The sequence below is a fragment of the Bos indicus genome, chromosome 12 (assembly GCF_029378745.1).
Source record: "Bos indicus isolate NIAB-ARS_2022 breed Sahiwal x Tharparkar chromosome 12, NIAB-ARS_B.indTharparkar_mat_pri_1.0, whole genome shotgun sequence".
Taxonomy (NCBI): domain Eukaryota; kingdom Metazoa; phylum Chordata; class Mammalia; order Artiodactyla; family Bovidae; genus Bos; species Bos indicus.
In genome coordinates this window covers 52,213,459-52,237,503 of record NC_091771.1, presented here as the reverse complement: position 1 = coordinate 52,237,503, position 24,045 = coordinate 52,213,459, and the positions used below count along the sequence as shown (strand labels likewise).

At 43.7% G+C, this 24,045-nt stretch overlaps 1 protein-coding gene and 1 long non-coding RNA gene across 15 annotated transcripts in view; one reads left to right on the top strand and one right to left on the bottom strand.

The window, feature by feature from the left end:
* The window catches only part of LOC139186291 (uncharacterized), a 213,109-nt gene extending 190,936 nt beyond the window's left edge, over positions 1-22,173 (bottom strand). The window contains exon 1 of one of the 2 annotated variants that reach the window (XR_011569889.1): positions 19,696-22,173. This is a non-coding gene — a long non-coding RNA (uncharacterized lncRNA). The remainder of the gene's footprint in view (positions 1-19,695) is intronic. The other variant, XR_011569890.1, reaches the window with a different exon arrangement.
* A 100-nt stretch (positions 22,174-22,273) lies between these two features.
* The window catches only part of MYCBP2 (MYC binding protein 2), a 269,649-nt gene continuing 267,877 nt past the window's right edge, over positions 22,274-24,045 (top strand). For 11 of the 13 annotated variants that reach the window (XM_070800632.1, XM_070800635.1, XM_070800636.1 and 8 more), the window contains exon 1: positions 22,275-22,862. In XM_070800632.1, coding sequence (XP_070656733.1) covers positions 22,564-22,862 — 299 coding nt within the window. In that variant the 5' untranslated portion in view covers positions 22,275-22,563. Of the gene's footprint in view, positions 22,863-24,045 lie in introns of all 13 variants that reach the window. The other 2 variants (XR_011569887.1, XM_070800637.1) reach the window with 2 other exon arrangements.

The following is a 24,045-nucleotide window of genomic DNA, read 5'->3' as shown; positions in this document are numbered from 1 at the left end:
ACATTTCATAGTCACACAAATTTCTGGGAGAACACTGAGGGATAAAGAGAGATTAAGTGCTGTGCCCAAGCTGTTTAAAAAGAATTCACAAAAAGTTCAGTTAAAAAGGCCGTATGCTTCTATGGTTTACAGACTCTGTTCTAAATGCCATTTTAAAAATATGATGCACTTCTACACTTTTTAACTGTGTGATCTTGGGCACAATTTTTAACCTTTCTGGACTCAGGTTACTCAACTGGAAGACAGCACTTTATTATGTATGGTACTTGGTGCCATGGTATTATGGTACTTTATTACTTAAATTATATTTTAGAAATTATTTTTAATAAAATAGATATTAATATTCACTCATGTGTTACAAAAGTGGAATATAAAAAAGTAGGATAATTAGAACCACCACAATATTGTAGAGTAATTAGCCTTACTCCTTGGAAGAAAAGTTATGACCAACCTAGATAGCATATTGAAAAGCAGAGACATTACTTTGCCAACAAAGGTCTGTCTAGTCAAGGCTATGGTTTTTCCAGTGGTCATGTATGGATGTGAGAGTTGGACTGTGAAGAAAGCTGAGCGCCCAAGAATTGATGCTTTTGAACTGTGGTGTTGGAGAAGACTCTCGAGAGTCCCTTGGACTGCAAGGAGATCCAACCAGTCCATTCTGAAGGAGATTATCCCTCGGATTTCTTTGGAAGGAATGATGCTAAGGCTGAAACTCCAGTACTTTGGCCACCTGATGCGAAGAGTTGACTCATTGGAAAAGACTCTGATGCTGGGAGGGATTGGGGTTAGGAGGAGAAGGGGACGACAGAGGATGAGATGGCTGGATGGCATCACTGACTCGATGGACGTGAGTCTGAGTGAACTCCGGGAGTTGGTGATGGACAGGGAGGCCTGGCGTGCTGCGATTCATGGGGTTTCAAAGAGTTGGACACGACTGAGCCACTGAACTGAACTGAACTGAAAGTTAAAAAAAATAGGATAGCTAGAAAGCACAATTTAGAAAATCTGGAGACATGCAATAAATGAAGTCAATTATCAACTTAAGCTTTATTATTTTCATTCTTCCTATGCTATATATTTATGCATGCATGATGTATGTATACATGAAGATTTATAAGTAAATATGCATTTCACCAGAGCTGGTTATAAGAGTTTAAATGTCACAGACTTCCAAGTTCACTCTCATGGGAAGGGAACAGTAACAATGAATCAGCTTATTGAGGTTATTTTTGACATACAATTTATCATACTCATAAAGGATAGGATGCCATAGCTATGATTCTTGTGTAGAATGGAGTAAAAAGAACAAGAATGGAATGTTCTCATTGACTCTGCAAAATTCTGCTAAATATCTAGTTAACCTTTATGCCCCATCTTCTCACATTTTATCTTTACAACCCCATTATTTTCCTTTAGGAACTAGTGCTGTTTTCCTTATGAATGTTAGCTATATTAAAGTAGTCAAATAATAAACAGTACAATGGTCCCAGAAGTATTCTGGCTTTTAAAATGTATTAATATGATCTAATATGTATTATGGAGAAGGCAATGGCACCCCACTCCAGTACTCTTACCTGGAAAATCCCGGGGAAGCCTGGTGGGCTGCCATCTATGGGGTCGCACAGAGTCAGACATGACTGAAGTGACTTAGCAGAATATGTATTAACTATGATCTCATGTGGTATATTCATTTCATATGAGACAAACCATTACTGTGATATTCTACAACTGCTTTTGTCTTATTACTGAGTATATAAAGTATGGGATCATAGCAGTGAGATTTACAGAGTTTAATAGTTTGTTCAACAGTTATCAGATTCGTGCAACTCTGAATAAGCAGTAACTCTGATAAGTAAAAACTCAGAAAATAAGCCTGTTTATTTTGAATACTACAATTATAATATTTCTACTACTAACCAACCTCTTTATTATTTTTAAGTGTGTTTTATGGTACACTTTTCATTGGGGTATGCATTTTTCTTGGACAGGATAGGAAGTTGGTCTTTCCTTTGTACCATTTTATGCTTCAATGTCAGAATAAAGAAAGAAATTTAGAGCCTGTGCTCAGTTCTGTGCTGGTGGCTAGAAAATGAATTTATGGGCCAAGATACTGGGCGCACGTGTGCACACACACGCACGCACACACACACACACACACACAATGAAGGCAATGCTGAAGAATTCTGAGGCAGTGCTTCTGTTTCTCAACAGAATTAACTTTCTCTTGAGTCCTGTAAAAGTCCTTAGGACAGGACTTTTAGAGCCTTGTATACAAGGCTCACTTTTAGAGACTTGTATTGCTTTGAAATAAGAGTAAGTTATAAAACCACCATATGTCCTTACAATCCCACTCCCAGCATATACCCTGAGGAAACCAAAATTGAAAAAGACACATGCACCCCAATGTTCATTGCAGCACTATTTACAATAGCTAGAACACGGAAGTAACCTATATGTCCATTGACAGGTGAATGGATAAAGAAGCTGTGATAGATACATACAATGGAATATTACTCAGCCATAAAAAGGAATGCATTGAGTCAGTTCTAATGAGGTGGACCAACCTAGAGCCTATTATACAGAGTGAAGTAAGTCAGAAAGAGAAATATAAATATTGTATACTGACACATTTATATGAAATCTAAAGAGATGGCACTGATGAATTTATTTTCAGGGCAGCAATGGAGAAAGAGACATAGAGAACAGACCTATGGACATGGGGGGAGGAGGGGAGGGAGAAGGGGAGATGTATGGAGAGTGTAACATGGAAATTGACAATACCATATGTAAAATAGATAGCCAATGGGAATTTACTGTATGACTCAGGGAACTCAAACAGGGGCTCTGTGACAGGCTGAAGGGTAGGATGGGGAGGGAGATGGGAGGGAGGTTCAGGAGGGAGGGGACATGGGTGTACCTATGGTGGATTCTTGTTGATGTATGCCAGAAAATTACGAAATTCTGTAAAGCAGTTATCCTTCAATTAAAATGTTTAAAAAAGAGTAAGTAAAAGAATGTAAGTGAATGACATTAACTCAAATTGACCACGCACCCATATTATACATAATAGTGGTGGGCTGACTTCTAAAATTTACTATTATGCAATATTCTTTTCTTGGAGCAAAGATTAAGTTTTTACCTACTGAAGAAAGACTATGATTTGTGTTGGAAGAAAACAGGATGACATGAAAATAAGTACATCAAAAAATTATCTGTAATAACTTTTAATACTGTATGTTGTCAGTTTTTAAAAAATCAACTGTTAAATCAGTCATGGTTTGCACTTACAAGTCAGATTCATTTTTCTCTTGCTATGTTAGATGGAGGCTGACCTAGTTCCCCAAATTAAAACTAAAGTAGACACGGTGGTTGGCTTAGAGTGGGGATTTTCTCTCTGTGGTCTAATATTCATGGGGTTCCCACATGAGTCTGTGGTTTTATAAATCATGTTGATAAAGCCTGATGTGAAGCTAAATTTCTCTCATTCCTCTTTAAAACAGTTAAACAAGGAAAATATTAATGTTTACCTGAACCTATTGTAGCAACAGTGGTTAAGTAATTATGTCTCTTACATCCTTTCTGTGATATACTTCTCGAGGGCCATTCACCCCTTACATGGTGGTAGTGAACAGAGAATCACTCATTATTTCCTGAGCAGAGGCTGAGTGATGATATATAGGACTGTTAATTTGAGACCTTGCTTCTCTTCTATCTTACTAGACCAGAAGCATATCTGTCAACTAGACCAAGAAATAGCACATGTTGACCAGACCAGGAGGGGATAATCTGCTGACTGGTCCAGGAGAGAAGCATTTACTAGACTGGGAGAGTATGCCCTGCCTCCTAGACCAGGACAGTGGTATCTGTTTACCAGAACCAGAGGTTTCGTCTATCCAACAGCCAGGAGGGTAGACTTGGCCAACCAGATCAGGAGAGTGGCATTTTTCAGAGCTCACAGCAAAAACCTAAAGTGAATTTATTTGGTCTTTATATTTGTCCACTTGCTTTAAAAATCATATTATGGGAAATGCTGATAATCAAAGACCCACTTACGTATTTTGGTATAAAAGTAAAAATATTAGAAAACAAACCCTGCAAAGTAAGGAATTACACTTGTAAGAGCAGGAAGAGGTCACAGGAACAAATGATAGTACTCACAGCTCTACAGAATTTAGTTTCAGATGGTGAATATATCCTAAATACAGTATTTTAAGGAAAGCTAAGGGATAACTGAGGGCTTAGAGAATCTGCCTGGAGCCTGGATTCAATCCCTGCATTGGGAAGATCCCATGGAGAAGGGAATGACTACCTACTCCAGTATTCTTGCCTGGAGAAGGGATAAATACATTTGTGCATGGAGTGACTTCACTAAAAAGTCTAATAATTTTTTTTCTTGAGAGCATAATATGAGGTGAAGCACTTTGCAATGTCAAATTTAAAATAATTAGGTAAAATTTCACTTTTATTCCCCAAATAATATAGTTGACAAATTTAAAATTTTTTCATAGTAAGTTACATCAATAAAATACAAGAATGTTACTAAAACACATATCTAGACATTCTTACTAACCTGGTTCAAACTAGAAAATAACAGAATTATTTCTGTTGGAGAAAAGTCATTTTCAAAGATAAATGCTATATATTTTATAAGAATCATACATTTTAATAATTGGAAAAAACACAGAATTTGCTAGTCATTCATTTATTTATATTTCCCATGTTATTGCTCAGAGATTTGAGTTGGTATGAGTCTAGAATACATATTTTGAGCTAACAAAATTTAAATCAAAATAGAAAATTAACATCAAGGAGAAGATAAATATGGAAACCAAAAGGAAATGCCAGAGTATCAGTTCAGTTTACACGGACCAGTGATATTTTTCAACTCAATTACCACACCTCTTTCTCATATAATAGTAAATATTGTGTAACAACTGCTTTACTCTCCTGGTATGAAATAAGTAATAAAAAACCTTACCTTCATATGTACCCCAAAAATGACCTTATATAAAAGAAAATTAAAATGAAAATTTATATTTATATATCCTATGAGTATTTTGGTGTTTTATATATATTTAATGAATAAAATACACATATAAATGTTTATATGTCATTTTCTAAATATTTTATAATTATTTTAATATACTAGAATATATAAATATGCTTAAACTACTTTCCTTATGTTTACATATATGTAGTGTGTGTATAATATATAGATATATATACACATTAGATATTTATGAACACTTTGGTAAGATTTCACTAGAAGATATAAAGAAGTAATCAGATACGTGAATTTAAATGTTGACTTACCATGAATATGACAACTACAAAGATAGACTGATGTGGATGTATTTTTTTGATAACTCAAATATAATGAATAAAATTTCAAAAGAAACAGTTCAAATTTCTCTTGATTTATACTTTTGAAATATATCTGGAAAATTCTTAAAACTAGACAAAGATCACTTAGTGTCTGAGGTAGCTACTCTCTGAAGATGGATGACCCTCAATGTTCTTCTCCTCCCTGAATGGGCAAGCTGCTTCTCACAAGAGGTGGAGTTTCTTTGTCCTCAAATTAAGTCTGGACTGGACCTTAGCAATAGAAAGCAGCCCAAGCGCTGTTCTGGGACTTCTCAGCCCTAGCCTGAAGAGCCCTGGCAGCTTCCACTTGCCACCTTTTGGAACCCAGCTACTCTGAGAGACCAAGCCATGTGAAGACGCCACATGAAGGAGGTCTGAGGTGCTCCACTTGACAGCTCCAGATCAACTCCTACTCAAGTGTTGGGTTTGCCAAAAAGTTTGTTCGGGCTTTTCCTTAAGATGGATGGAAAACCTGAGTGATGTTTTGGACCAATCCAGTTCCGGCACTGGGAGTGAGCCATCTTGGATTTTCAAGCCCAGGTGAGCCCACTTGACTGCAGCAACAGTCAAGGTCACCTGGAACAGAATGGCCCAGTTGAGTCCGTCATCCCATAGGATCTTAGGAAATAATACATTTACATTTCTATTGTCTTAAGTCTCTAAGTTCTGGGTTGTTTACAGTACAGCAGTAGATAACTAAAACCACATTTATATGTAAAATTGAATTCGGTTCCAGGGTCAGGTTGCTATAAACAGAAATTTCATCTATTTGAAAATCTACTGGGATGTTTGAAAGTGTTGAAGGAAAGAGAATAGTTCTTTATTATGAGGGACTGTCCTATATAATGCAGGATGTTTATTATCTCTAGCTGCTGCCCCAAATTTAAGTAGTGTTTTGTGGTAATTATCACAACCAAAAACATTTCTACAAATTTTTGAAATGCTCTCTAGGTACTGACTCTGCTAAGAACAACTAACTAAAATAATTATTTGTATAGTGACTACATGATAGATACTGGAAAATGTAGAAATGAAATATAATCCATGCCTTTAAGAGACTCACAGTTTAATTGGCAAGAAATGAATGAAATAAACACAAAATCATAAATATTATGATGGAGATTCTTTCCTGGCCCTGTAGTAGTACAGAGATCTGGTAGTTAAATCAACCTTAGGAAGGGTCAGGGTACGTTTCCTGGAGGAGTTAATTATTAAGCCAAGTTTTGAAGTTATGCCAGGTAGAGAAGAGGGAGAATAGAAACTCAAGCAGAGGAGACAGTCTGTGCAAAGGCACAGCAGGCAGCCCTAGCAGCCATAAAGAGAGTAAGGTGACTGGGGCCAGATGATGATGTATTTTTTATGCCCTGCTGCATCTGGTCCCATCACTTCATGGGAAATAGATGGGGAAACAGTGGAAACAGTGTCAGACTTTATCTTTTTGGGCTCCAAAATCACTGCAGATGCTGACTGCAGCCATGAAAGTAAAAGATGTTTACTCCTTGGAAGAAAAGTTATGACCAACCTAGATAGCATATTCAAAAGCAGAGACATTACTTTGCCAACAAAGGTCCGTCTAGTCAAGGCTATGGTTTTTCCTGTGGTCATGTATGGATGTGAGAGTTGGACTGTGAAGAAGGCTGAGCGCCGAAGAATTGATGCTTTTGCACTGTGGTGTTGGAGAAGACTCTTGAGAGTCCCTTGGACTGCAAGGAGATCCAACCAGTCCATTCTGAAGGAGATCAGCCCTGGGATTTCTTTGGAAGGAATGATGCTAAAGCTGAAACTCCAGTACTTTGGCCACCTCATGTGAAGAGTTGACTCATTGGAAAAGACTCTGATGCTGGCAGGGATTGGGGGCAGGAAGAAAAGGGGACGACAGAGGATGAGATGGCTGGATGGCATCACTGACTCGATGGACGTGAGTTTGACTGAACTCCAGGAGCTGGTGATGGACAGGGAGGCCTGGCGTGCTGCGATTCATGGGGTCGCAAAGAGTTGGACACGACTGAGCGACTGAACTGAACTGAAAGAGTCCACTTAAACCTGAAGGCAATTTTGTAATACTAGCTAGAGAAAATATCTTACGTTCACCATACCACTCTCCAGCCTCCCTTGCACCTAGCTTGTGGCCCTATGACGTGTCCTCAGCACTGAGTGTGGGTAAAAGGGATATAAACCAGCTCCAGGCCTGGCCCTTGATGGCATCCCTTGTTGTTGTTTTTCAGTTGCTAAGTCGTGTCTGACTCTGTGACCCTATGGACTGTAGCACGCCAGGCTTCCCTGTCCATCACTATCTCCCAGAGTTTGCTCAAATTCATATCCATTGAGTTGGTGATGCCACCCAACCATCTCATCCTCTGTTGCCCTCCTCTCCTCCTGCCCTCAATCTTTCCCAGCATTTTCGAATCAGATGGCCAAAGTATTGGAGTTTCAGCTTCAGCATCAGTCCTTTCATTGAATATTCAGTGTTGACTTCTTTTAGAATTTACTGGTTTGATCTCCTTGTAGTCCAAGGGACTCTTAAGAGTCTTCTCCAACACCACAATTCAACAGCATCAATTCTTCAGCGCTCAGCCTTCTTTATAGTCCAACTCTCACATCCATACATGATTACTGGAAAAACCATAGCTTTGACTATACAGACCCTTGCAATCTTCCAATTCATTCATTTTTCTGCTTTGTGTTGGAGGCCACATGGTCCAGATCGCAAAGCTCCAAGATGAAAGGGAGTTAATCTGCCTTGTGTCAAATGTGTGAGGAGTAAGCTTTTATTGTCCTAATTCATCAAAGTTTCAGGAGTACCAATCAGAATTCTGTCAGAAAACACATCACCCCAGATGGTTCAAATGAAGAGACTTCAATGAAGGAAATCTTTTCAGAGGAGTGGGCAGAGTAAGGGAAGAGACATGGGAGGCAGGAAAATGTTTCATTCCTGGAACTGAAGGGGCAAAGAAAGGAAAAGAGTTATCAGAGCCCTGCGGCTGGTGCCAAGGAGGAGGAGCTGCCCTGCAGGAACTCCACTCGTGAGGCGACACAACTGCTATCAGAAGAAGAGGGAGAGCTGGGAAAAAAATATCCTGAACTACCTCTTTGCCTGTGCTGCATTCTCCTGAGAAGGCTTCCCCATTGGCCAAACCCAATCAGAATGCAGCCTCCAGGGAGCCCAGCTGATGTGGTGCACAGGACCTAGACTCCAGGGGCACAAAGCAGTTCGGTTAAGGGAGGAGAATGGCTCTGTGGGATAAAGAGAATAAGCAGTTCTCAAGGTTTGTCTGTTGTGGCAACTAGCTCTCCTTACGTCAATACGAGATCACTGATGCACCTTCAGCAGGCTTTTAAGATAAGTTTTATTGAAATATAATTACATTCCATAAAATTCAACATTTTCAAGTACACAGCGCAAGAGGTTTTGGAATATTAAAAGTCGTGCAATCGTCCATACTGATTCTAGAGCCATTTCATCACCCCCCTCCACCAAAAGAATTCCATACCCATAAGCAGTCTCTCTCCACCCCTGACTTCTCCAGCCACTGGCAACCACAAATCTACTTTCTATTTCAGTGGATTTGCATATTCTGGATGTTACATATAAATGGAACCACACAATATGTGACCTTTTTTGTGTGGCTTCTTAGCATCATATTTTTAAGGTTCATCCGTTTGGTAGGATATATTCCTTTTTATTGCTGGAAAATATTTTATTGCATATGATACAATTTTTAAAGATGACGGCTGTGTAGGGAAAAGGTTTTGTTGTTATTTAGTGGCTAGGTCATGTCTGACTCTTCATGACCCTATGGATTGTAGCCCACCAGAGACTCCTCTGTCCAGGGGATTTCCCAGGCAAGAATCCTGGAGTGGGTTTGTGAAGTGAAAGTCGCTCAGTCGTGTCCGACTCTTTTCAACCCCATGGACTATACAGTCCATGGAATTCTCCAGGCCAGAATACTAGAGTGGGTAGCCTTTCCTGTCTCCAGGGGATCTTCCCAAACCAGGGATTGAATCCAGGTCTCCCGCATTGCAGGTGGATTCCTTACCAGCTGAACCATAAGGGAAGGCCGGAATGGTTTTGCTGCTGCTGCTGCTGCTGCTGCTGCTAAGTCACTTCAGTCGTGTCCGACTCTGTGCGACCCCAGAGAGGGCAGCCCACCAGGCTCCCCCGTCCGTCCCTGGGATTCTCCAGGCAAGAACACTGGAGTGGGTTGCCATTTCCTTCTCCAATGTGAAAAGTCAAAGTGAAGTCGCTCAGTCGTGTCCGACTCTTCGCGACCCCACGGACTGCAGCCTACCAGGCTCCTCCGTCCATGGGATTTTCTAGGCAAAAGTACTGGAGTGGGGTGCCCTTGCCTTCTCTGGGAATGGTTTTTGGAGTGAGCCAAAAACTACTGGCAAAGGGATGCGTGTAAGGGGAGTGATTACATTCTCTAAAAACATACTCCCAAATTATTTTCAGAGCAAGAAAGAGAGAAGATAAACAGCACTCTTCATCTCCCTTCCTGAAACAGCCTTTGTTCCCTGGATTCTATTTCAATAAATGACACCAAGGTCCACCCAGAGACTGGGAATGACATGAGGATCCTCCATTCCCCTCACCCTTCACGTGAGATCACTTTTTCCTGTGTGTCTTACCTCTTAAGTGGTCCTCTCCCCTCCATGATGACTACCTTAGTTGAGACGCTCAGTGGGTCATGCTAAACTACAACATTAGCTGCCCACCTAATCTCCTTTGTTCCTGGTGCCCAGCTACATCCATCACCAGGCGGAGCAGCCATGACAGAAGATGGATGAGTGGGGGAGGGGCACTGCCTGTCTCACTGCTGAGTCAGGAAGCAGAAACGCAGGGGTGTTTATTGTCTCGCCCTGTCCTCATCCTCCTTTCATCCAGCTGGGAGTTAGGTGCCTTCAGGGAGCACGCCAACTCTTCCCTACAGTGTAATGAGGACTGCCCTGACAGTTTTAAAGCAACTGTTTGGCTAAAACTGCTAACATCTGGGGTTCAGAGAACACAGCTTCTTTGGCTTTACATTAAACTCTGTCCTCTTGCTTAGCCATTATTATAATAAAGGGGAATTTAAGTCACTTGATGCAAACTACACCTCAGGGAGGGGACATAACCACGGTCCAGACAGCAACCTTCCATTGACTTCTGAGCCCAAGGCTCAGAGAGGGCTCAGCTGTGAGTTGTCAGCAGACAACACTTCTGACCGGAAATAAGAGACTCAGTTCTGAAAGGGCATCAGTCTGGGCAAGAACCCTATAGCAGCCAAGACGGTCCACCTCGAGCACTGGCAACCTGCTCCAGTATTCTTGCCTGGAGAATCCCATGGACAGAGGAGACTGGTGGGCTACAGTCCATTGGGTTGCAAAGAGTCAGACATGACTGAGCATCTGAGCCAATGGATATTTTATTGGTTTCCTTTTGTTGCTGTCACAGACTTACTGGGTTAAAAAAGACCAAATTTATCTTACATTTTCAGAGGTCAGAAGCCATAAAAACCAAGGTGTCAGCAGGGCTATACTCCTCCTGGAGGCTCCAGGGAAGGATTAGTTTCCTCTGTTTTTCCAGCCTCCAGAGGTCATATATATTTCCTGGCTCACAGTCCTCCTTCCACCACCAAAGCCAGCAGCAGAGCATCTTCAGATTTCTTTTCTCTTTTCTGCTTCTGCCATCATCTCTCCTCTGACCCTGCTTCCACAGACACAGTGCCTTCTCTCACTCTGAGCCTCTTGCCTCCCCCTTGTAAGCACCCTTGTGATTCTATTGGTTCCACCTGGATAATCCAGAGAGCTCTTCTCATCTGAGGATCTTTAATTCAATCACATCTGCAACACCCCTTTTGCCTGGTGTGCATGTGTGCGTGCTAAATCGCTTCAGTCAGAGTCAGACTCTTTGTGACCCCATGGACTGCAGCCAGCCAAGCTCCTCCGTCCATGGGGTTTTCCTGGCAAGAGTACTGGAGTGGGTTGCCACGCCCTCCTCCAGGAGATCTTCCTGACCCAGGGATCAAACCCGCATCTCCTGTGTCTCCTGCATTGGCAGGCAGGTTCTTTACCACTACCGTCATGTGGGATGCCTTTTGCCAGGTAAGGTAACAGGTAAGGTAACATTCACAGACTTTGAGGATTATAATGTGGACAGTTTTGGTGGGGGGAGTCATTATTCAATCTAACACAGACATATACCATAAAGTGGACACCCTGGGCTGAGACAATGCTTTTCAGTGTCTCATATCTGGGAAATAGAACTCCCTAAGCCTTCAGATTCGGAGAAGGCAATGGCACCCGACTCCAGTACTCTTGCCTGGAAAAATCCCATGGATGGAGGAGCCTGGTAGGCTGCAGTCCATGGGGTCACAAAGAGTCAGACATGATTGAGCGACTTCCCTTTCACTTTTCACTTTCATGCATTGGAGAAGGAAATGGCAACCCACTCCAGTGTTCTTGCCTGGAGAATCCCAAGGACAGAGGAGCCTGGTGGGCTTCCATCTGTGGGGTCGCACAGAGTCGGACACGACTGAAGCAACTTAGGAGGAGGAAGCCTTCAGATGAGGATGCTGGCCAATATGGGTAGGGAATGCAATGTTTGTGTAGTTGCTCAGTTGTGTCTGACACTTTTGAGACCTATGGGTGGTAGTCCATCAGGCTCCTTTGTCCATGGGATTTTCCCAGTAAGAATACTTGAGCAGGTTGCCATTTCCTTCTCCAGGAGATCCTCCCTACCCAGGGATTAAACCCAAGTCTCCTGTATTGCCGGAGAAGGCAATGGCACACCATTCCAGTACTCTTGCCTGGAAAATCCATGGACGGAGGAGCCTGGTAGGCTGCAGTCCATGGGGTCACTAAAAGTCGGGCACGACTGAGCGACTTCACTTTCACTTTTCACTTTCATGCATTGGAGAAGGAAATGGCAACCCACTCCAGTGTTCTTGCCTGGAGAATCCCAGGGGCGGGGAAGTCTGGTGGGCTGCCGTCTATGGGGTCGAATAGAGTCAGACACGACTGAAGCAACTTAGCAGCAGCGGCAGCAGCTCCTGTATTGCAGGTGGATTCTTTACCACTCACTCACCAGGGAAGCCCCAGGGAATCCAAGTCCATATCAAAATATGCATCAGTCCCAGGTGAATCACTGACCCTTCCAGGGTGGAATGTGATCAAATATCCAGCAAGTGGCTGGCTCGTTTTCTTGAGGAACTATGCTTCATTTTGCTGGCAGATTGCACATTCTGCATTAGCAGTAGCTAGATCAGCATTGTTAAGGGACAGCCCTCCCTGTAAGGTCCATGCATAACCTCCATCCTTGCCACCCACACATAGCCTCCATCTCTGCACCATGGCTATCCTGTCCATGTGCCCTCTGTGCCCCTATTGGGTGGACAAAAATAGAAGCTGATACCAACTGGAGGAGTCATTCTATCTCAGTGGTCATGGTGGGACATTCTCTTATGGGCATCACCATGTGATTCAAAGAAAGTCACACTTTGTGTTCACTCCCACAGATCTGTTCACATGCCTCTTCCATAGATCTTCTTCTGCCCAATATTCCAATCTTTCTTCTTCCAGGCCCTTACCAAATGGCCAAGCCACCTGCTACAACCCATGGATCTTACATATTCTTACTTCAGGCCATTTACATGCAAAATGGATGACTATGCTCAATGCATGAAGTTTGAATCACTGAGAGGATTTTGCCTCATTATATTTATCAGATCATAGACAAGCAGCAGTTCCTGTCAACTTGCACCTACTTACCAAGTCATCTTATGCCTGCACCAAGCTCAACCTTCTTCCTCTTCTACATCAGTCATAAGGGCCCTTCCAATCCCATGCAGCCACATGTGAGCTTAGACGCAGGTACCAGTGCAAGAAGGATTGATGACATCTAGCCACACAATCAGGCAGCTTTTTTGCTCTCTGGCCCTGTTCACACCCAATCCTCAGTATATTAACTCCATCTTACCAGAGGTTTTTCTTGGGCCCCCTGGATCTTATAAGTTGGTGGATTCAGCAAAACCTAGCTCCTGCTGGGCAGTTCTAGCCACCTGACATCTCATGATGAGGTGCTCTTCCCATTTTCCTGGCCCACACAGTGTGCCAGGAGCTATTTTCAGTAGTTTATGATTTTTATTCTAAAGGTCATGTGGCCATGCTCTTCTTTGTTATTCTCCCATTGAAACTTTCCATTCATTGCATTGCATCTTTCCCCGCCACTAATACATTAATATCATACATGCTGTCATGCTGTGTAGTCCAAGAAGCAGAAGTCCTTGCCCCACACTTAAAAGATGGTGCAGAGCACTTTCCTGTTCTGGGCACCACTTAAAGCTGGCAGCCATCTGTGTCATTCACAAAATGTGTCAGAGCAATATTCTCAATCAAATACACCTGCAGAACTCAGAGAAGCCTAGCAGATCTTGTCCCTCCTTTGTGGTAGCAAGTGTAAGGTGTAAGGTGTGACAGCCTACCCTATACTTTGTAGCAGGCATCTGGCATGCCTCAGACCACTGAACCCCTAACTCAACATTTCATTGTCCTTCTGCAGTGCAATGTTATCACATACTTACTGGCTTAAAATGACACATATTATCATGGCTTGGCTCTATCTTCTGCAATCAAGGTGTCCTCTGGGGCTATAGTCTCATGAGACTCAGCTGGGAGAGGAACCACTCTCACACTCATACATTTTTTTGGCAGAATTAGGTTTCTTGTAGGCTGCCGGACTGAAGAACTAAGTCTTTGTTGGCTGTTGATCAGAACATGCCATCAGCTCCCTGCGATGTGGCCCTCTCCATACAGTGGCTCACAATATGGTAGCTAGCTTCTTCAAAGTCAGCAAAAAAAGAAAGGGTCCCAGAAAGATGGGAGTTGTGATATTATGTAACCTAGTCACACATATGTACGCCCTGTCACTGTGCCGTATCCTATTGGTTAGAAAGAATTTGCAGGTCCAAACACAAGAGGAGAGGTTCATACAAGGGCAGGGGTATTAGGAGACAGAGATCATGGTGTCACTTTAGAAACCATCCACCACAGATGGGGTCCTCATTGTCATCTAACCAGTGGGTGACCCAGCTCCCAAATCCTGTTTTAGAGTCTGCATCTTCAGCCCACTATCCACACTAACCGACAAGTCAGGCTCCCTAAGAAACAGACTTAGAGAAGGAAACTTGCATGTCGAAAGTTTATCATAAAGTCCTTTAAACAATACTGCCTGTGAATGAGTGAGAAAAGCAGGTGAGAAAGAGAAATTGATGCAGGGCAGTTGGAACAAAGGCCTTAGTTACTGGAGAGATGTGAGCTAGCGCGGCTCTTCAAAGTCATCCTGAAGTATGGTCAGAGGGCCAGGGCTTTGTACACCTCATTGACAGTGAACTGATGGGGGCTCCCCCTGTGGAGGGGCTGGAAGCTTGGAATCCTGGACAACTCTCTAAGACCAAGGGCAACTTACAGAAGGGGCTTTGCTGTGAGCAGCTAGTGGTCAATGCTCCCAGCAGCTGGGGGAATAAGTGCCTCAGACCTGGAGGATATCTGGGAGGCACAGCACTGCAGAAATCGTTAATAAACCTGAAGGCATGACATAAAACACTGCAGTGAACTTTTTGATGTTTGACTTGCATAAAGCAAGAAAGGTTTTTTTTTTTATCATAAAAATAACTTTGTTCAGTGGCTCCACATATCAAGGATGATGTCAGTGATGCCCTTGGCATTTATCTCATATGTCTTAGCTCACAGCTACAAATATCAACTATACTGACCATCTTTGAGGTGGAAAGAGAGAGACCACAGAGCAAGTACCAGCAGATTCTCCTTCATCCTGCCGGCCTGAATTGTGCCCCAAAGCCAATCTTAGATGTAGGAGAGTCTCCCAGGGAGAATACTTCTTCTTCTTCTTTTTTTTTTTTTCTGTCTCTAAAGTAGAGGCAGGAATGGAAGAAGGGGATTTGGAATGGGTACAGTGAGTCAGTCAGTATCATTCTCAAAGTAGGTTCCTGTTTTGCTAATTGAGGTCAGATCTACAAGCTTTAAAGATGAGATGAAAGACGATGACATGTCATCATTTGGCTAAGGAGCCAATTCAGGTCTATTATGTAGATGGGAGACTATCCGCCTCACTTGGAGTCCAATCAGGAAAACAAACAAGTGCATGCCAGGTCTTTCAGAGAGGGGACTGAATATGGAGGACTAATTGCAATGGTACTGAAGGAGCTGAAAAGCCAAAGGAGGGATAGAGACATCTCAAGGAGTAATATCAGCAGGAAACTACTATAATCCCTGGCGATGGAGATCCCACAGGAGGAGAAACTGTTACCAGATTCCAGGAGCCAGGGCTGCCCAGTGTGAATTGGTTGTACAACAGAGGGTAGCTGGCTGGAGCTGGATCATGGAAGGAGAAGCTGGAACCACAGAAGTGCTATTGCTCCAAAATGGAAAGAGCAATGAGGGTGGGGGATGGGAGAGGCACAGTTTCCCCTCCTTCCCACTTTCCAATCACCCATCTCATCCCACAGGCTTAACCTAATTTGAAGCTAGCTGAAACAGAGCCTGGAAAATGAAGTTTGCAGGAATAAGCTCAAGAGCAAACAAGAAAATTACTGGTACCTCATTCCACCTGCCCAGTGATATGGATGTTAGGACTACCTGCAAGGAAGCCACATCTTTTCTTGGGAAGCTGTGTTGTCTTTGCTCCACCACATAAATAAATAATCTAGTTCTCAACATTCGATATTATACAGATATGATTATTTTGTCTGAACTGAAACAGTATTACTGACCACAAATTAATTTAGGAAAAGCAGAACAATTTTTCATGAAGTATATGTTCTAAAACTTTTTAAACTGCGTCTGGCCCAGTTACAAGACAAATTTGACATGATAAAGAAGAAGCAAAATATTTTTAAGAGAATTATTTATGAAGAGCTAGTAAATCAACTCCTTTTTACTTTCAAAATATAAAAGTCAAACTATTGATCAAAACAGGAAGTTGAACTGGGTGGGGCTGATTTTGATGTTAATTACAGATAAATTAACAAGAGAATGTGAGCCATGGGTGATTTATAATTTTTGACCCTGGAAGTGCCACCAGCCACTTGAGAAGGAACTATAATCTTTTGATTATTAGATGTCAAAAATATAGCCATCAGTTAAAATTCCAGAAACTCAATTAATGAAAATAAGCAATATATTTTGTGAAGTAACAAATCATCCAAGAACAGAGTATTTTAGGGAAATGAATAGTCTTTAGATTCAATTCTTCTTGTCATGTCACGATATAGTAAATCTGTACTTGTGGATAGGACTCTGTGAGGAAACAACTCAAACTGTGTAACTGTTCTGTCACTTCCTCTAGCACAAGATCAGGATACACCTCAAACAGAGCACCACACATGATAATAATAGTTATTGCCTGCCAGACAATGTGCTTAGCAAGTCCTTCATACATGTTATTTAAATTAATCCTCAAAGAAGCTAATGAACTAGGTGTTATTATTACTCTCATTTTACTGATGAGAAAACAGCCTCAGGGAGGCTAAATGTCTTTAAAATAAGAGCTTAGTATAATCAGTTTAGAGTCATTTAGATATATCCTGATATCTGGATTAGCCAAGAACCCTATTAAAAATAATATAGTTCAAGGAAAATTTGACATTGTAAAATTGCTATTCTATAGAAAAACTTCAATAGTCCTTTAGGGTTTGAGGAATATGATTTAATATTAAACTATTTAACCTTAGTAATAAAGATCAACCTAATAATTTATAAACTATATTGAAGTTTTCAAGACATTTCTCTCAGAGTTATACTTCATATGAATTTCTGTATCAGTTGTGACAGCTTCCTCTGGGCTAAAACAAATCACAAGGAGATTTTTTTAAACTGTGATTTGCATTCAGATATATATTAGTGAATTTACATACTTCAAAGAATATTTTTACTAATCAATATTTTAGAAACATTTTTCAGGGATGAAAATTTAACTCAGGGCCCCTAGAATCTAGATATTTTTATTTGTAGGAAAATTTGGACATAAAATTTGTATCTTTTAAAACTAATATGAATCAAAAGGTAAAAGCATTAACTCTTCATGACTACAAATTACTGATCCTTCTTCCAAGGCTCTAAAAGTAGTTGTTTAAAGTAATAAGTCAGTGTATCTAGGGGATCTAATATGTGATTTTTGTTTAAAAGAATTCCAATCACCATGCTGACTTATATTTAGTTTACAGTATTAAATTATATGAAATATATTTCATTTTAAAGTGCAATATGGTCATATTTGTCCAGAATGCAGAATTCTGTGGTCTTTAGAAAGTGGCTTCTGAAGAGTGAAGAATTTCTGGAGTATTTTTGCCTTCCAAATTGTTCTCAGCTACTAAGCTTGTTTTAAGATGCTCTGAGCCACCAATCTTGGTTTTTACATGCATTATCGTACAAATCCAGGAAACAAACTCAGATTCTTGACATTGACCACATTTCCAGCAGTCTTGATGTTTCTGATTATATACATGCTTCCTGTGTTTGAAATCTTGTGTAGCATTAATACAATATTAACCTTTTAAATAAAACTAACAATATCAATCAGTGTCCTCTTACATACACTTTATGGTTTATGCTTGTTATTTACTACATCGGCATTTATAGCTTCCTTTAAAAGATCTACTTAAAGATAGAGTACAAAAGATGTAAATCCGGTAAGAGTTCAGAAAATTGTAGTCCCAGGTTTGTAATGTCAGGTGGAAAAGAGCGACAAACTCTGTCATAGGGATAAAAGATGAAGCCATGGTCTTCTACGATCATAGAGAGGAGAGATGTTTTCGAGAAATGAGCATGATATCTACCACAAAGACTATAAAAAAATACTATGCATGTGTTTCACTAATAAAATGGGAAAAGTCAGGATTTGCCTTAGTGCAATGTTCTTTGAGGGTGACTGTGCCCTGAACTCCTGTCTGGCCAGTTCTGACACCCAACCCGCCCAATGCCCCCTCCACGCCTCTACCCTTCCTCCTAACACGATTGCACACACACGCCCAGCCCGGCCAGAAGATAAAGCTAAGATGGCAGCACGGAAAGTACTAGAGCCCGGCTCAATGGGTCTGGAAAAACAATAGCAAAGCCCTCTATATGTTTTTTTCATTCTGCACATTTTCTTGAATAGTGAGAGCTCCCCCCACCCCGCCTCCGCCTTCCCAACACAGGGCTTTCGATAGTAGTGCGAACAGTAACTGGCGTGAGGGGACACTTGCTTTTGTACATTTTGAGAAATCCACTTCTCTCGTTTGCATTGGTGCTTCAGGTGACCCTCGAGACTTGCCTTGGGTGGGGTTGGGGACACCCTCCCTTTCAGGTCCCCTGGACAGTGGAGTCAAGGGTGAGTCCAAATGCCCTTTCCCTCCCGGCTGGCGCCCTATTCCCCGCCAACCCCAAGGGAGCCTTCCAAGCTGCCTAGCTGCCAGGGCAGGGAGTAGCAAGTTGCAGTGACCCGGGAGCGCACAATGCGGAATCAGGAAGAAGAGGAGAAAAAACGCTGCACTGGCTATCAATTTAGGGTAGAGCGGCCGCTACCGCTGCCGTGGGAGGAAAAGCTGCCAACCGCAAGATAAACGCCACCCTCGGATACCTAAGTGAGCATGTGTGCGACTCTGCGCACGCCTAGTGGCGCCGCTCAGTGACAACGGGATTCTTTAAAAATTATCCAGCTACCGGGTTTTGTGTGTACCCAGAAGGCTCGGGAAGGGGCCTGTCTGGGACCGAAGGGTTCTGTAAGGACCCAAGGGAAATTAAGGAACGGGTAAGGGGGAACTCGGAGACAGATGCTCCAGGTCAGTCTCCACTAGCTCTAAATGGACAGTGAGTGCACAGGCCACCTGAGCCTGAGCTGCAAATAGTTCTCTCTGCCAGCAACATTTGTTCATTCACATATTCATTCATTGAACCAATGTCTATTTCCCTGCTGCTTAGGGCTAGCGTCTGTGCTAGGAGGTGGGGATGAACTGGGGAAACAGACACAAGCATCATTCCAGTCCTTATGGAAAAGTCTAGTGTGTTCTGCTTTGTGTGTAACCATTTGTGAAAAGCCACCTGACAAGGTGAAGTCCTCCCACAATCTCCTGCAGTATTATTTTGACCTTGTTTCAAAGGATGCAAGTGAAAGTCACTCAGTCCTGTCCAACTCTTTGTGACCCCATGGACTGTGGAATTCTCCAGGCCAGAATACTGGAGTGGGTTGCCATTCCCTTCTCCAGAGGATCTTCCCAACCCAGGGATCGAACCCAGGTCTCCCACACTGCAGGGGGATTCTTTACCAGCTGAGCCACAAGGGAAGCCCAAGAATACCTGGAATGGGTAGCTTATCCTGTCTCCAGGGAATCTTCCCAACCCAGGAATCGAACCAGGAATCGAACCAGGGTCTCTTGCGTTGCAAGCAGATTTTTTAGCAGCTGAGCTACTAGGGAGGCCCCTTCAGAGGATGAAACTTGCCCGATGACATACAAATAGCAGAGTCAGAACCCAAACTTTCCCGTGCCAGAGCCTTTTGGCTATCTCTCTGGCTCTTGCAACATTAGCCCTTAGAGCCGCTAGGAGTTCGACCTTTAACTCCACCAGCATTTAGCTGCCTCTGTTGTGTCTTGGCTCCCATCCCAGGGTTGGTAGTGGGGTGGGGGGATGGGAAGAGAGGATGGGAGGGGGGAGCAAGGAGCAGGACAGGCCGTTTCTGTTCAACACAGGTGGGTAACCATGGTGGAGCATCAGCACAGGGAATTTCACCTAACAAATAACTGCTGGATATCTACCATTCGCAAGGTTCTAGACCAGGTGCTAAGGAAGACATCAAGATAAACAAAAAACTCTGAAGGAGCTTATAAGATAGCTAAGGCAGCAAGATAAATACAAGATCTGTACAACAGAGCTACTCACATGACAAAAATACTATGATTTCTCATGCCTGTCCTTTGTCCTATGGCTTTATTATCCCACTTCTACTTATTTTTTTAAAATCAAAATGATATCCATTTATTATTCAAAGCCCCAGATAAAAAGGAATCCTTTAGCACTGTCTCCCCATAAAAACCAGAATTATTTTAATTTCTCCACTGCTTGCTTGTACTTCTCCAAACAGTAAACAGGGCTTGATTTTTTTTTTTTTCCTGCTAAAGAAGAACATTCAAAGAGGCTTAAGAGGCAGTAAGTACATAAAAGATATGTATACTTATGTGCTCAGTCATATTCGACTCCTTGTGACCCTTTGGACTGTAGCCCACCAGGCTGCTCTGTCCATGGGATTTCCATGGAGTGGGTTGCCATTTCCTTCTCCAGGGGGTCTTCGGGTCCCAGAGATTGACCCTGCGTCTCCTGTGTCTCCCGTTGAGCCACTGGGGAAACCAAAAGCACTGGGATATAAGACTTAAAAATGATTTCGTTGAGACTATGCAGTTAAGCAAACTCTTCGATGCATGATACAGGATGCTCGGGGCTGGTGCACTGGGATGACCCAGAGGGATGGTATGGGGAGGGAGGTGAGAGAGGGGTTCAGGATGGGGAACACATGTACATCCGTGGCGGATTCATGTTAATGTATGGCAAAACCAATAATGTAAAATAATTAGCATCCAATTAAAATAAATATATATTAAAAAACCAAAAGGATAAAATTTAATAGGAATCAGGGTGCTTTGGCACATATATTTCTAGAGCATTTACTTGGAAGAAGTTAGTAGAATAACTCTGAGAAGGCGATGGCACCCCACTCCAGTACTCTTGCCTGGAAAATCCCATGGACAGAGGAGCCTGGTAGGCTGCAGTCCATGGGGTCGCTAAGAATCAGACACGACTGAGCGACTTCACTTTCACTTTTCAGTTTCATGCATTGGAGAAGGAAATGGCAACGCACTCCAGTGTTCTTGCCTGGAGAATCCCAGGGACGGGGGAGCCTGGTGGGTTGCCGTCTCTGGGGTCGCACAGAGTCGGACACGGCTGAAGCGACTTAGCAGCAGCAGCAGCAGCAGTAGAATAACTGGGAAGAGGGGACTCAGCAAATATTACACTTATAGATAACACTGATAAGATCTTTGGTAGATTTGACATTTGCTTATGTTACACAGTCTGTCACAGTTGTAGTTTCAGGTCATATTCAAGAATTATCTTTAGTAAGTCTGGGCTGAGAAAGATAAGCTATGAAGTTTCCACTGTCAAGAGATGAGTGCCCCCCTCTTAGGGTGAATGTGGAGTTAAAGAAAGAATATTTGAGAGAAGCACTACTGCATTAAGACTTAGCTCGGATATAAATGTTAAGAACAAGAACTTGGGAAAGACTTTGGCTTGTGAATACTCTCCTACCTGGGAGTTATAATTTCACAGAAAAAAAAAAAAAAAAAAAAAAAGAGGGTGCACCAAATTACTACCTGTCTTTGGTAAGTAAAAGCTATTTTTAACAGACTTAAATCCTAGTGACAAAAAACCCAAACTAAGACCACCAAAGATACTTCTAATTCGGCTGGCCTCCTTTGCCTTGAATTCTGACTTCAATCAGCACCATTCACAGTAAATCTTCCCGCTGGCAGCGTACACTTTGGGGAAAGGGAAAAGGAATACAGAACGATCATTCTCCGGCGGCGGGCACCGGGTCTGTCTTTCAGATCCCAGTTCTCCCACCTGGATGGAACCCAGGTACCTGAAGCCGACAGGCTGGAGCTGACAGCCTCCCCAGCACTTTCCTGATTCTTCCTCAAGCTGCTAGTAAAACCCGGAGAAGTGGATTTTTCCCCGATCCCGCAAGCCTCTCCGGCCCCACACCCAATGCCCGGAGGCGGAGGCAGTGGCGGCGGAGAGGGAGTGGGGCGGGAACGGGGGGCCGGAGGGACTGAGCGTGCGCGAGGAGTGGCGCATGCCCAGTACGGCCGGCCGCTTCCCATTGCGGGTGGCTCCGGCGGTGGCAGCGGAGGCGGCGGCGGGTGCAGCGGCGGCACCGCCTCCTCCTCACACTCCCGGGGTGGCGGGGTTAGATGAGCGGCCCCAGTAGTGGCGAGGGCGGCGCGGGGGGGAGGAGGAGAAGAAGGAGGAGAAGGAGGAGGTCGCTGTCTTTGTAGTCTCAGCTGCTGCGGGAGCGAGAGGCCGCCGCCGGAGCCGTCGTCGTTGGAAAAGGGCTGTGTGTGCGCGCGCGTGTCTGCCTGCCCGGCCCGCGGGGACGAGGCGGCGGCGAGGAGGATGATGTGCGCAGCTACCGCCTCTCCCGCCGCCGCCTCCTCGGGGCCCGGCGGAGACGGATTCTTCCCGGCCGCTACCATCTCTTCCTCCCCGGCGCCGGGGGCGCTGTTCATGCCGCTTCCCGAGGGCTCCTTGGCGGCCGCGGGGCTGGGGCTGGGGTTGCCGGCCCCGGACTCCCGGGGTCACTACCAGCTGCTCCTGTCAGGCCGGGCCCTGGCCGACCGCTACCGGAGGATTTACACAGCTGCGCTCAGTGACAGGGACCAGGGGGGCAGCAGCGCTGGACACCCGGCCTCCAGGTGCGTCTCCGGGTGCCCTTCCTTGCGCCACATGCTGCATGTGCGCCCGTGTGTGTGTGTCAGTGTCAGTGTGTGTGTCTGTCTACATACGTGTTTATCGAGCTGTCTTTCAGCCAGTACTGGATGCTAGATGGTAGAAGCACTTACTGAGAAAGGAGGGTGCGGTGGCAGCAGTTTCTGCTCTTTTAAGTGTGTGTGACTGTCTTTGTTGGGGGGCGAGGGAGGGTGGAAGCGGGGAGCGTGCAGTGCTAGAAAAGGTGATGGTGCGGGTCGGTTAGGACACGTGTCTGTGTATTGTTGAAACAGGAGGAGGGCTGAGCGGAGGGTCATGCACGAAGAGAATTTGCAGGAGCGATGAGGGAACTGGCGTGTCCAGTGTCTTTGCCGCAATGGTATTTGCACGTATTTCTCACCCCCCGCCCCTCCCCCCATTCCCTCAGGACATTCCATCCTCACCTTTCCGCCTCCCTTAAAAAAAAAAAATCTGCCTTTCACCAAGGGAAGCAATGGTATCGGTTAAGGATAATGTCATATATATAGGATGAGTTTAGGATAAGACAGGGGATTTCAGTTTACGAGATACATGCGAAAGGGATACAGATGGAGGTTTTCCCTGGATGTGAAAGGTGTCTGATGCAGATTTCTAGAGCTGTACTTTGATAACTAGACCTCTGGATCCTCTGGAGACGTGGTTACAGCAGCTCTCGTGGTCTGCTGTCCCATCGGCCATTTCCCTTCATCTTCTGTTCTATTTCCTCAGTGACTTTCCGGCCTTAGACTAGAGGGGGTTTTGTAGGGGGAAAAGGGGAAACCTGAAAAACTTCAAAAGGTGACAGCTGGTGTAGTGATCAGCTGCCACCAACTAGAACATTTGAGTAGCTCCTAGGATTTCTTTCAAGACTGGGTGCACCTACAGCTAGCTCCCTTGGTGGAGGAGATGTGAAATCACTTTCATTTTCTTTTTCTTAAAATGTAGGTGTCTTTTTGCTTAAGGCTCTCCTATTTTCCTGTCCATGCCTTTACATGCCACATACCTTGAAGCATGGTGACTGACTTGTTTCACCAGCTTGGCTTTGGCAGTGGTAATTGCGAGCTGGCTTCATCTTTTTTTCCCCCTCACACCTTCTTGCAGTACCTAGGGAAAGCATAGGAGGGTTTTTGTCGAACAAGTTACAGAGTTCAC